Genomic DNA, 14,935 nt, shown 5'->3' on the forward strand with positions numbered 1-14,935 from the left:
CCATCTACCAATGAAACGAGTTCTAGCCAATTGGATGCAAAGTAGGGCGGGTATTTGCGAGAGTGCGGTGTGGTTTCCGTGGTAACGTGACAAAAAAAAAAAATGGAGGCAAAGTTGATCAAACTTGGAGCATGTAGATACAGCTTTAGTTGAGAAAGGAGTTCAAAAGAAATGGCGCTGGGCATGAATAGAGGACAAGAGGAAACAGGTGGAGACGGGAAGCCGTTTAGCCTCAAATTGAGGGTGCCGGGTGTTTGCTTCTGCAGCGTATGTTCAAGGAAGATGATGTACGGCAGCAGCGGTAAGAAAGTGCTTGCTAGTCATTAGATGCTAGTCGCAAAGCTTCGGTCCGTGCACTCTGTCATACGAGTAAGTTACCGGCAACGATGGCTACCGCTGCGACTGCGCCTTCAAAACAAAAAAAACAATAGGTGTGTGCATGTTCATAGCGGAACGTGATTTGCCACTGTGTAAAATCTTTTTGATGCCCAAACTGCCTTGAAAAAGCTGTCTGTTTGGAATCAGCATGGCAGGTATTTAAACATAACGGCCTTGTCCCAGAGTTTAGATGCCTAGCTATATGAAAGGCTAAACAATGCGTCATTTTTTTAATAAATGTACATGAAGCAACTAATCTAAACATGGACAAAATCATGAATGTACTAATTCACTTTTTTGATGACGACCTGGCCAAAGTAACAACACATGTGGAAAGTTTTCTTTTCCCAATGATTCATTGTAGGATTATGATATTATTGCAATATGTAAATCTACATTGACTCTTAATTTAACATATGGTTGGAATAAGGGGAAATGTATCCCAAACCTTTTTACTTCTTAAAAATGATGACTTTTGTTATTGTGTAATGTAAGAAGGACTTTGTTTTGCCAGTCAAATTAACTTTAATGAGTTCATATTGAAACATTACCCCCCACCTGGACTCGGTCGAGACCAAAAGCCATATTTGGCAAGACCAGTGGCAGAGACTGAGACAAGTCCAAGTCCAAATACCAGTCAGTCCGAGACCATAGATAAACCGTCTCGAGACCGGACTTGAGTACTACAGCCCTGATACACGGTAGGTAAGGCGTAGACATTTCTCTGTTCTCACCTGAGGTGGAAACATTAACGCCGCTGTGCCATTGCACTTTAAATTAGCCTAGCAGCTAGCGGAGTTTCCTTCTGCTTATTGCTTTATCTCGATAAACCAACGTGGTTGAATTTGAGCCTGCATGCACGTTTTTGAAGTGTAGAGAAGAGTCCCGCACACTGACCATTACACAAGCAATCATTTATTTAGAAAAATACAACGTTTCGGTCTCAGACCTTCATCAGGTAAATTCACACATTCACCTCAACCATAGCCTTAAAAAGTTTGGTTGACCAAACCTAACGTTTTTGTAGTGTAAAATAGAGCAGCTTATATTGGTAGGCTGAGCAACAAGTTAGCAGACTGCCGAGTAGGGCTGGGCAATATATCGATATTCTATTGATATCGTGATATGAGACTAGATATCGTCTTAGATTTTGGAAATCATAATATCGTAAATGGCAAAATTGACAATTGAATTGACAATTGCAAAATACATTGCCATTTATCTAAAGAGACCAAAAACTCAATTGCATTGAAACTTTGCATATTGAATTGTCAATTGCAAGATACATATTCAAATTGAATGACAAAATTGCAATTTGAAATGACAATTGCAAAATACATTGCCATATGAATAAAGAGACCAAAAAAACCACGGCAATATGAAATGCAAGTGATTGTGCTTTCATTCAAAATGTAATGCAAAATAATTTAAACTAAATTGAGGATTGCAGATTCTGGATATTATAGTTCTGATACTAAGTCAGTTAAAATCACCTTAATATATGCACATAAAAACCATTCACCGACAATTCCTTCAGTCGCCGATTAACAATCGCCAATCGGCACACAAAGCAAAATGGAACCGCAGGTTGCTCTTAAGTATGGCAGGAAAGAATCACCACAAACTCCTGGGCAGTTCAGTGCTTGTGTTTGGTTTTTGTACCTTTTGTGCCCTTGTTTGTGGTGTGACTGATATATGTCTAGTCTCTAATCTTTTCAAATTAATTTAAATAAAAAGGTAGATCATATAATAATTTTCAAAACTGTTACTGTTATTTCTCTTTCAAAAGGCAGCAATACATAACATTAAAATCTACAGTGAAATAGTAATAATCATGAAACCGTGATTATTTTTCAGACCATAATCATACCAACAAAGTCTATGATTGTTGCATCCCTAGAAACAACAGAACTGGACAATCCTCATGCTTCTTTGGAGTTACCAGTGTGATAGCATTTTGCCTTCCTTTCTGAGTTATGTAAACAATTGTTAAAGCTTGTTGGCTCCGACTGGACTTCATGGTGCAGTCAGCTGACTGTAAACTCATATTGCATTCATGTCCCCCTTGTTATTGTGTCAGTGCTGGAAAAAAATATTTATTATTATTTATCTATTTATAACGAGAGAAAAAAATCTTTAAATCGAAGATTGAATTGAAAATCCTTACACCCCTAATTATTATGAGAGTGAATAGAGCTACTTATCAAAGTATTGTTAAGATTCACATTAATAGCTGCTATTTTCTGTTTCACCTTTACCTTCAGATGTCCAGAAAGTGATTGTTGGTGAAGAACATCAGCAGGAGTGGAGCTCCAGTCTGGACCAGGAAGACACGAACCCCCCACACATTAAAGAGGAACAGGGGGAACTCCGGATCAGTCAGGACGGAGAGCCGCTTCAAGGGCCGGAGGAGGCTGATATCACCAAGTTCACATTCACTCCGGTCCCCGTGAAGAGTGAAGATGATGAAGAGAAACCTCAGTTCTCACAGCTTCATCAAAGACAAACTGAAGAGATCAAAACAGAAGCTGATGGAGAGGACTGTGGAGGACCAGAACCAGCCATGAAATCAGATCCAGATACACTTTTACAACCAGCTACTGATGACCAGACTGGAGACTCTTCTGAACCTGAGACTGATGACAGTGATGAAGAACCTCAGTCAGGTTTAAACTCTCTGAATAACGAAAGATTCCCTGTTAGCGATTCAAGATGTACTACTGGTGAGAAAGCATTTAGCTGCTCTGAGTGTGGGAAAAGATTTGGCACCAATGGACATCTGAAGAGACACATGGGAACCCACACAGGAGAGAAACCATTTAGCTGCTCCGTCTGTAAGAAAGCTTTTAGAGAGAGTGGAAGTTTAAAGAGACACATGAGAATTCACACAGGAGAGAAATCATTCACGCCGCCAAAACCTTGCAAGCTGACGATCACACAAATCACTTTCGTAGAGATAATGGCAGCAGTTAAGCCAAATTCTGTCATTGATTTACAAAAAAACCCTTTCACAAGGCGCTCGCTGGAAGAAAAAAAGAGGATAAAGGATCTCGGACCGGACCAACCTGATTTACAAATCCAGCAGCAGGCCAGTGACCGAGGACGAAACTACACCCGGGGCTTCACCCGCTCTTGTTATGGGAAACGGAGTTGGCTGGCTGGATGTGATGTTAACAATGCCTTTTTTTGCTTTCCCTGTCTTTTATTTCAAAGTGTCGGCACTGAGGTTTTGTGGACGACGACGGGGGTAAGAGACCTAAAACATCTCTCTGAAAAATGCAAACGTCATGAAAGCAGCCGCAGCCATCTTGATAATAGCATGAAGCTAACGTTTTTTGGCAGGGTTAGCATTGCTGGACAACTAGATGAAGGCTACAGGATTGGCATTAGAAGGCACAACGAAGAGGTGACCAAAAACCGACACATCCTGACCACGATAATAGACCGTGTGAAATTTTGTGACGCCTTTGAGTTGGCCTTACGTGGCCATGGTGAGAGTGAGAGCTCCGATAACCCCGGGATATTTCGCGGGTTGGTGGATTTTGTTTCCTCTCTTGATGGAGCTTTGAAAGAGCACCTTGACAGCGCCACTGTATTTAAGGGAACGTCAAAAACTATACGGAACGAGCTACTGGACTGTATGTTGTCTGTTACAAGAGAACAAATAATCAAAGAAGTCCAGACAAGTGATTTTTTATCAATCCAGGCAGATGAAACAACAGATATTGCCACACAGTCCCAACTTTTGCTTTTGCTGCGCTACATCGACGACAAAAACGGCGTGCAGGAACGATTTTTTGAGTTCATCCCTCTGCAGTCGGCTACAGCTGAGTCCATTGCTACTGCACTAAAAGAGCGTCTTGCTACTATCCTTCCTGAGGATCAGAAAAGTAAGCTCATCTGCCAGGCATATGATGGGGCCATCACTTCAGTTGTTCAGAGGGAAATACAAGATGTGTACCCAAATGCCCACTACATCCACTGCTACGCACATCAGCTCAACCTGATAATGCAACAGGCCACCTCTCGCATATCCAAGGTGAGGATTTTTTTTTCTAACGTTGGTGGATTTGCCAGCTTTTTTGCCAAGTCACCCAAGCGGACGTGCTTTCTGGATAAAGTGGTTGCCCATAGACTGCCAAGATCCAGCAGCGTCAGATGGAACTTTCATAGCCGTGCCATTACTACTGTTTTTGAGCACAGAGAGGACCTCATTCGCTGTTTTGAGAGCATACAAGACTCGGGTGACTTTGACTCCAATACTGTCAGAGAAGCAGGAGCCCTGGCCATGCTACTGGAGGATCAGGATTTTAAGTTCTTTCTGGAACTTTATCACCGCATCATGCCACACGTAGACTTCCTCCATGCCAAGCTCCAGAAGAAGAACATTGATTCGGTCCATCTCAAAGGGAGCGTCCAACAGTTCCAACAGGAAATGCAAAAGATCAGGTAACTGTATTCCTGTAATATGATCATTATTTGCTTTCTCTTTCATTAGTAACTCTCTTTCTCTTTGGCCAATATTATAATACATTATCTTTGTCCTTTGCAGAAACTCTCTCCATTCCATTGGTGAGCAAAGCAGTGGTTCTCGGCCAACAAAGAGGCGCCGGGCGCTCAGTCCAGAAGACCGTGAAAGGATTGCAGCAGAGGTGAGTTTGTTATAGAAATCAGTCAAAATACCATGTTACAATATTGTTGTGCTGCATAGATGTCCTGCCCACATATCATATTCATATACAGACTCAAGAAAACCTTTTTTGTTTGGTATAAAACCTTACCAAAATCATAATGTTAGTATTATACAACAGCATCCTGAAACGAATAAATTGGCTACATGAAAATAAATGATCAAGTGAAATATGAAGTCATAAACTACCCACCAAAAACTAAACACCAAAAACTACTGTCTTGTATGGGACAAAAAAAAATTCAAATGGCTCTATTTTTCTTTTGGAAGTCATTGCAACAGTGACAACTACTGGCCTACTCCGGGCTACTACCTTACATTTACATTTAAATCTATTCTTTTAATTATCTCTATAGGTCTGTGACACCATCCTGGGACACACTATGGAGCGTTTCTCCTTCACAGACCACCTTGTCTGTGCCACCTTGTTGCAGGGGGACAGGTTTAAGGAGTACAAGGATACCTTTCCTGAAGATGCATTGAGCAGCACCGTGAAAGCGTACCCGATGCTCAGTGGAAGCAAGCTGAAGACAGAGCTCAGTCTCATCTACAGCCAGGAAGAGTTCACAGCCTGCCGTGGTGCTGTGGACCTACTCCAGCTGTTTGTGGAGAATAATCTCGAAGAAGTCTTCTCGGAAACTGTGACTCTCCTAAAAGTTGTCATTACCACACCCATGACCACGGCTGAAGCTGAGAGGTGCTTCCCAACCTTGACAAGAATAAAAACTTTTCTCAGAAACACCGCGACCCAGGAGAGGCTGAATGCACTGGCCATGCTGTCCATGGAAAAGAGACTTGTTACTGAGACGACTGACTTTAATCAGAGAGTCATTGAGAAATTTGCTGGCCAGAAGGAAAGGAAAGCAACATTTATGTTCAAGTAGTTAACATGCTTTTTGGTAGTGGTAGGAGGATTTAGTTTAAAAAAAAAAAAAACTCAGTCAGAGTCACTATCTTCTTATGTTTGTAACTTGAGTTTTTGTATCGTATTGTCTTGCTCTTCTTAAATACATAGCCTAGTTGTTTAAATAAAGTAGTGCTGGTTGTTTTGCCCAGTTTCGAAGTGCTGCTTTCTGTTAATTTCCCAAGGTGGTTTGGGCATCTGGTAAGGATGCCCCCTGTTCCAGGCACGGCCAGCTGGGAGAAGGCCTCGGGGAAGACCCAGGACTAGGCGGAGAGATTAGGCCCGTTCGAGATGAACGGCGCCTGGCCTGTAAAGTGGACGAGAGCAGGCGGTCAAACAGGAAGTCAAAGAAAAACTCCCATCTTGTTAGATTCCAATTTACTAAAATGTTATCAGACCCATATATCAGCTTGTACACAGTCTCCAGTTGTTGTTATTAAGACAGAGTGGCTATCAAAATGCTCTACATGCGATCTTAATGAACAAACTGTAGATGATCCGTAACCTGAACGTATTTAGTCTCAATGATTTCTAAACGTCATTACCAGCCACGCAACATGTGTTCTGTACAGAATAAGCCTTTAAATGAGACAAATGGCAAATAAAATCCCTCCGATTCAAAAACAATACAAATTTTATATAAAATGTCATCATTTTGAGTCGATTCTGAACCAATCGGCTGTTAGATCAGCTGAGAGGCAGGCGTTTCCCAGCATGTCCTGGGTCTGCCTGGGTAATGCAGTCGGTGAAAAGCAACTGTGCCGCCTGCGTCTCAAACCTGCGGCCGCCTTGATCTCGCAAGGTTATCGTTGCTCACGTGTGAGTGACGTCGGAGCAAGTCGGGATCGGGTTGGACACACATCTAACCGGCATGCAGTGGGCGGCGATCGATTCTGCACAGACCTGGCTCATCTCGAACAAGCCTATTATATCTCCGTCCTGGCCTGGGAACGCCTCGGGATCCCCCACTCAGAGCTGGCTAATGTGGCTCAGGAAAGGGAAGTTTGGGGCCCCCTGCTGGAGCTGCTGAACCCGTTATGCGGATGACGATGGATGGATGGATGGATTTATCAGATAACCAAGTAATAAGCTGGATAGATACATCTAGATAAATTCTCCATCTCGGAAAGCAAAATAAATCCAAAGATGGATAAGTCCCTCTGAAGCCATCTATTTAGAATAGTTCAATTGTTCTGTATATCATTTTCTATATTACAGTAGATGTTTCCCTTATAGTCTCATTTTTTGAACTATGATCCTTAAATATTTAACTTCAAAGTTACAGGTTTATTGTACACAATAATCAGAGGGTAATCGTGAACAGCGTATATCTTTCACATTTTTTCATATTTATACGTCAACCAGAGGCTTTAGAGAACAGAGTGACCTCATTTAGTACTGTAGTAGTACTAGTAGTAGTAATCTGTGTTGTGCAGTCAATCCAAGTCAAAAAGTACAATTCATTAGAAGTATAAAGTATGATAATACCTTAAAAGTACAGTACATGAGCAAATGTACTAAGTTACATTCAACCACTGATCTTATCTCACCTTATTAAAGGACAGTGGGTAGAATCGACTCTTAAAACACATTTATTTTGAAGGGCAGTGTGTAGCGGAAGTTGTGTTTGTATTTCCGGGTCCCGGAAGACGCTACGACCTCCGTCCCATTGTTTGCATTTTACCTCGTGATGAGGACGGCGGAGTAAAACTCGCCAGTGTTTGGTCTCCTTCCAGAGAGAAACATCACAAACTGCTGCATGAGGTTTTAAAACCTGAAACGAAGCTAAAAAGAGCAGGTCTGTTTTCTTTCTCTGACCGGAAACGCGTTTACTGCTGTTGTTGCAGAGAGTCCTCGCGCTAAGCTAACGTTAGCCGCAGCTAGCTCCTGCTAACGTGTTATTTTATATGTTGTGAGCTTCGTTTTTTTTCTCAAACGCAGGTCGGGGAGAAGTCGAGGAGAGGCACGTCAACATGAACTCTGAGAGGAAACTGTCAGCTGGCCAGCGGAGAGGTGGGAGACGTTTACAATGTTACACATTCTTCTTATATGTGTTCTTACTTAGCTAACGTTGACGTTACCCTGTTGGGTGAGATTCATTGTTGTATGAGCTGGCTCTGGTTTATAATGCCATATAACGTTTATTATTATCTAGTTTGAAAGTCAGTCATAACTGAAAAAGTACATTAATAAGTAAGATCTGCTGTCAATGCCTGAATTGGAGGACAGGAGGTGCTCCACTTTTTGCCACAGCTGATAAATTAACCACGCTGCGTCCATGGCGACGCGACGCTATGCATAGCAACGGTCTGTTATTTTTAGCAACGGTCTGTTATCAAGAATTAGCAGACTGCAGAATGCCGTCGAATCAATGTCAATGTACTGTGTTACAGCCTCATACAGGCTCTGCCTCCCTCCTCTCTGTCTTTTTTTGTCAACACTGAAATAGCTATTACATGTAATGTGATTTAAACATCCATGGAAAGTGGAATACTGTATCTAAACATCCAGTGTGGGGAAAAACTGAGTGATGATCGAGCCAGCGACAGAGCTCAAAACACACAAGAACTATTTGTTTTGTCGAGGTCAGTTGCCGGGGTGTGATTCTTCCGGATAAATCCGGAAATCCGGCTTTTCCGACCTGAAAATGAAGCTCTCGTAAATCATGCAAATCCGCTTTTTTTCTCTCTCTGCAAGACACGGGTCGGGTATTAGTAAACATAATGACCGGTCACTGCTGTCAACGTTTTTTGTGCCTCTGATTCATGTCTTCATATCACTCCGCAAGTGGTCCATTCATTTGTCACGATGTAACTTCATTCAGAGCAGAGCTCCACCGAAGAGCCTGCAATCGTTGCGGAAGGTTATTTGAATACATTTTTTTGGATGTGTGGGGGCGAACTATCTTCTTAGCTGAAGCCGACAACAGGTTAATATTTTTATTTTATGTTGGCAATGCAAGCTGAAGCGACGTAGCAGATGACGTTGAGAAGTTGCAGTGAGGAATATTTTTAGGAGCACCATTTTCGGTAGTGCAGAGAGGTAGTGGCCCACACTAACTTAGTGTTGAGCCGGGAAACATGGCTAAAAGAGCTCTACAGCGAACAGATGCGCTGGGCAAGCCGTCAGTCGGTGGAAGTTAACAGAAGCTAGCTGGTGTAAGCTGACAGCTGACCAACGCTACCAAGTGATCGGCAGAGACAGGGAGTACGTGCATTTGAAAGAGTCCGGCAGTTGTGGCAGACGAAGGTCCAGTCGGCAGTTTGGATGGAGAGTCCACTGAAGTCCACTGTGGTCTGAAGGTCTAATCCTCGCTTGATCACTAGCTAGCGGCAACCGCTAGTCGGGAGGTTGACAGCTAACGTTAGCCAGCTGAAGCTAACAGTCGATCGATGGTGAGTAACGTACGTTACACAGGCTGGCAGCAGCACAGAGTCCAGAGTTGATAAGCGTGGGGGGGTGGGGAGTAGAAAGGTGTTGAGAATGACCAACACCTAATCTTAAACTTAGGGTACTTAATTTACTACGACCCAATCAGAGGTTATTTAAATTGCGACGTTCAGTCAAAATCAAGCACGTCACCTTCAAACGGGATCTCCGTTTGCAGGGTTCAGGCTGTACCGGACCCTCCCGGTGATCATGCTCTGGGGGACCGGCTGCGCAGCGAGAAGCCGCTGCTGACGGCCGCAGAGCTCTGCCGGAACTCCGACTGCTGTCTGTCCGCGCGGCCGTCTGACGGCATCAGTATTAAATTGAGACGGTTTCATTACCGGTTAAAAACGTCTCGTTATCGCGTTAAATAGTAGTCTAATTCAGTACAGTTGGTTTTAACGCCTGATGCGAAGTGTAGGCCTATAGGAGTACACATGACAACCCTGAACAAGCAGCGTCGCTCTGCTCCGTCTTTCTGCTGTGCCCCATTCATGCTAATTAAAGCATGAACAGGGCTACCTGTACCTATTGACACTACAACAATGCAAAGTATAGGCTCTTAACCTTGCAGTTTTGCACATATCATGTAAGACTCAATTTCTTTCTTTGCACAAAACTCTCCAGAAAGTGCCATTTAATGGTTTATTTTTTCCAAAAAATGTCCCGGAGGGGGGGCATACCCCCCAAGGGAGAGCCCCTCCACATAACAAATCCCAATTTAACCCCTGCATACAACGTTCTATGCAAGTAATATTAATGATTACTTTCATTGAATTTGGGGTGTTTCATTCAATTTTATAGCATTTGTCGTAGCGTCAACATGGACAAGTCTACCAGAGCCGCGTATTTTACATAAGATGAGCTAACGATAATCCCACAGCAATATGAAGAACACAGACACTGTTTTACAGGCAAAAAGCAATACAGCCGCTGCTTCCTAACCCAGGAAGAACAGCTGGCAAAAATTAGCTGACGCTGTAAATGCGTACATTACAATGCTTATCAATATCACTGCCCCATCAGTCAGGCACCAGATATGACCATAATTACACTGTGAGGGTAAAAAAAAATGAAACGCAAGCGCTGAACTGCGCAGGAGTTTATGTCCAGCTGAATGTTTGACAAACAACAAAACAGTCGATCTGTTTCACTACTTTCTCAGTAAAATAAAGCTGCATTCAAGTACAGTCAGGAATTACAGTGCAGTAGGCCTACTCCCCTTTCCATGGAAGTTTCATCACGTTAGATATTATTGCTATTTCAGTGTTAACAAAAAAAAGAGAGGAGGGAGGCAGAGCCTGTATGAGGCAGAGGCAATACAGTAGGCCTACATGACAATAATAATACTTTACATTTCTGAATGTGCATTTGTTAAAGGAACACGCCGACTTATTGGGACTTTAGCTTATTCACCCTGACCCCCAGAGTTAGATAAATCCATACGTACCTTTCTCATCTCCGTGCGTGTTGTAACTCTGTCCGACGGCCCCACCGGTAGCTTAGCCTAGCACGGATCTTGAAGGTAATCGGTTCCAACTAGCCTACTGCTCCGAATAAGTGACAAAATAACGCCAACATGTTCCTATTTACATGTTGTGATTTGTATAAGTCACAGCGTGTACAAATAACAAGGTCACAGGTAGCAGAAGTAGCACTGATTCGCCTTTCTGAGAATATTGTTCCCAGTTTATATACGGTTAGAAGATGGCTTTGTCTCATGTGACCTTGTCATTTGTACACGCTGTGACTATACAAATCACAACATGTAAATAGGGACATGTTGGTGCAAAAGTCCCAATAAGTCGGCGTGTTCCTTTAAGCACCATTAAAATAAAGTTCAGTGACTGTGAACTAAAATATACAACAGCAGAGTGTAGTTTCTGTATATATTACCAAAGCACTAATCAGCGTTTGGAGCTAGGGCTGCGCGATAATTTGCTTCATTGTCTACATTGCGATGTGCACATGCGTGATAGTCACATCTCAGTACGTTGCAGTTTGATAGAAAAGTAAACTTTCACCTTTTCCACACTCCTTTTACATGACTGTTACCGGCCGACCCTTCCCCTTTAAGACAGGGGGCCATGGGCAAGGTGTGTATGTGACGTAACGTTAGTCCGACTGGGTTTGTTGTAATGGGAAGTGAGGCTCTCCGTGTGTAGAAAAGTACCGTAAGCGACAGCTGCAGCTGACACAGTGATGCACATGCTTTTCCATGGGTAGTGAAGCTACGGTAGTCAGTGTTTTATGTTCGCTGCAAAGACAAACTAAATCATCTGATTAATGCAACGTAATCACGACATCTCCCGGCCATTTTTCACCGCAGAAAGCTGCTAAAGCTAATATAGTTAGCCTAAAGAAACAAGGCGTTACGGTTCGGAGCCGCGGCGCTGGAAACGTAGTCAACCAGTGTATTGATCTACCTAATGTCCCTCTCCAAAATCACTTCAGAAAAGTAGTCACATCCTTACTTGCTTTGGTGTTTGTAAAGCATTAAAGTTCAACAAAGAATGGTTCACATTAGAAGAGTTCCCTTTTTTTATTTTCTATGTAGATGCACTCCCCTACAAAATCACCCCAGTAGTCGAGAATGATTTATTATTTCCAAATAGAGCTATTTATGTCGTCTTGTAAAAATTTGTCTTTTTTTCATATATATCGCAATATATATCGCAGAAAAGAAATATTGCAATGTCAGTATTTTCCAATAGCGTGCAGGCCTATTTGGAGCCTTGTATTTGGTTACATATTTTTACTGGTGAAAGTTACAGAAGTTCATATACCGTGTCATATGAGTGTGTGAAATATAATAATCAATGAAATACAATAACCATTGTTTAGGTATCATTGGCTGTCTTCTATCCTATATTCAAGAGATTATGGAGAAAAAAAAGTCAAGTTGCTCGTCACTTCAGCTTTGCACAAGAAGATGGACAGTCCATTAAATATATAGGGGATTTCTATTTTGTCTCCCATTATTATGAATTATTTCTACAGGTAACGTGAAATATAAAATACGGTAGGTAAGGCAGAGACCTTTCTCTGTTCTCAGCTGAGGTGGAAACATTAACGCCGTAGTACCATTGCACTTTAAATTAGCCTAGCAGCTAGCGGAGTTTCCTTCTCCTTATTGCTTTATCTCGATAAAACAACGTTGTTGAATTTGAGCCTGCATACATGTTGTGATTTGTATAAGTCACAGCGTGACAAATAACAAAGGTCACAGGTAGCAGAAGTAGCACTGATTCGCCTTTCTGAGAATATTGTTCCCAGTTTATATACGGTTAGAAGATGGCTTTGTCTCATGTGACCTTGTCATTTGTACACGCTGTGACTATACAAATCACAACATGTAAATAGGGACATGTTGGTGCAAAAGTCCCAATAAGTCGGCGTGTTCCTTTAAGCACCATTAAAATAAAGTTCAGTGACTGTGAACTAAAATATACAACAGCAGAGTGTAGTTTCTGTATATATTACCAAAGCACTAATCAGCGTTTGGAGCTAGGGCTGCGCGATAATTTGCTTCATTGTCTACATTGCGATGTGCACATGCGTGATAGTCACATCTCAGTACGTTGCAGTTTGATAGAAAAGTAAACTTTCACCTTTTCCACCCTCCCTTTACACCCTCCTTTTACATGACTGTTACCGGCCGACCCTTCCCCTTTAAGACAGGGGGGCCATGGGCAAGGTGTGTATGTGACGTAACGTTAGTCCGACTGGGTTTGTTGTAATGGGAAGTGAGGCTCTCCGTGTGTAGAAAAAGTACCGTAAGCGACAGCTGCAGCTGACACAGTGATGCACATGCTTTTCCATGGGTAGTGAAGCTACGGTAGTCAGTGTTTTATGTTCGCTGCAAAGACAAACTAAATCATCTGATTAATGCAACGTAATCACGACATCTCCCGGCCATTTTTCACCGCAGAAAGCTGCTAAAGCTAATATAGTTAGCCTAAAGAAACAAGGCGTTACGGTTCGGAGCCGCGGCGCTGGAAACGTAGTCAACCAGTGTATTGATCTACCTAATGTCCCTCTCCAAAATCACTTCAGAAAAGTAGTCACATCCTTACTTGCTTTGGTGTTTGTAAAGCATTAAAGTTCAACAAAGAATGGTTCACATTAGAAGAGTTCCCTTTTTTTATTTTCTATGTAGATGCACTCCCCTACAAAATCACCCCAGTAGTCGAGAATGATTTATTATTTCCAAATAGAGCTATTTATGTCGTCTTGTAAAAATTTGTCTTTTTTTCATATATATCGCAGAAAAGAAATATTGCAATGTCAGTATTTTCCAATAGCGTGCAGGCCTATTTGGAGCCTTGTATTTGGTTACATATTTTTACTGGTGAAAGTTACAGAAGTTCATATACTGTGTCATATGAGTGTGTGAAATATAATAATCAATGAAATACAATAACCATTGTTTAGGTATCATTGGCTGTCTTCTATCCTATATTCAAGAGATTATGGAGAAAAAAAAAGTCAAGTTGCTCGTCACTTCAGCTTTGCACAAGAAGATGGACAGTCCATTAAATATATAGGGGATTTCTATTTTGTCTCCCATTATTATGAATTATTTCTACAGGTAACGTGAAATATAAAATACGGTAGGTAAGGCAGAGACCTTTCTCTGTTCTCAGCTGAGGTGGAAACATTAACGCCGTAGTACCATTGCACTTTAAATTAGCCTAGCAGCTAGCGGAGTTTCCTTCTCCTTATTGCTTTATCTCGATAAAACAACGTTGTTGAATTTGAGCCTGCATACATGTTTTTGTAGTCTTAAATAGCAACAAGTTAGCAGACTGCCGAGTAGCCCTTTCTGCTCTTCTCAGCTGCTAATTCAGCCTGTTTAAAGTAATTTTAGTACATATTTATTGTAACAACAGCCACCTGGTAACAAGTGTGTTTTAGGTTCATGTTGCAGTACTTGCATATTTCCCAGCAATGTTTACTGGGCTATTTTAAAAGTAATTTCGAAATGATTGTAACATTTTCGACAGCGTTTGAACGCAGCACTGGGGAAGCTTACTTTGCAGTTAACTAACGTCAGCTAGTAATTGGTCTCGCTTTGCCAGACCCTCCTCCAAAGTGCCCTGAAGGAGGGCCTGGCTACTCCACGTACCATTTATATATATATATAAACGTCCACACTCTCTGTTCAGCCTAGAATTTAGACATTATCAGTAGTTTATTTCAGTGAGACCGTAGTTGGTTTTTTTGTGTTTATTTACATGATGAGGCATTACATTTGGCGTTACCCTGGGTTAGTAGCTTGCTAACACAAGCAAAGTAACTTTGCTAACGGAGTCGCCAAGGAAGTTAAAAAGCGAATTAAAACAACACAACAGGCAAACAACAAGACCAAAGTTAATATTGGAGTGGCTTTTCCAAGATGGTAAGAGCTCATAAGGAGCAAGGATTTTAAAAGGGACGCCAAAGTTGCCTGCTTTCTTCTCAAAAGGTAATTATGCCTCTATGTGTAAATTCGAAGTTTTATAGTTGCTTGGCTAACATGGATGCATGGTTGT

General features: G+C 41.9%; 1 protein-coding gene across 1 annotated transcript in view; it reads left to right on the forward strand.

The window, feature by feature from the left end:
• LOC144512531 (uncharacterized) overlaps positions 1-14,935 on the forward strand; it is a 28,687-nt gene that overhangs the window by 8,017 nt on the left and 5,735 nt on the right. The window contains exons 2-7 of the mRNA XM_078243263.1: positions 2,643-4,827; positions 4,931-5,030; positions 5,425-5,948; positions 6,196-6,303; positions 7,622-7,770; positions 7,914-7,985. Coding sequence (XP_078099389.1) covers positions 2,643-4,827; positions 4,931-5,030; positions 5,425-5,948; positions 6,196-6,303; positions 7,622-7,770; positions 7,914-7,985 — 3,138 coding nt within the window. The remainder of the gene's footprint in view (positions 1-2,642; positions 4,828-4,930; positions 5,031-5,424; positions 5,949-6,195; positions 6,304-7,621; positions 7,771-7,913; positions 7,986-14,935) is intronic.

Source organism: Sander vitreus, chromosome 24 (genome assembly GCF_031162955.1).
Source record: "Sander vitreus isolate 19-12246 chromosome 24, sanVit1, whole genome shotgun sequence".
Classification (NCBI taxonomy): Eukaryota; Metazoa; Chordata; class Actinopteri; order Perciformes; family Percidae; genus Sander; species Sander vitreus.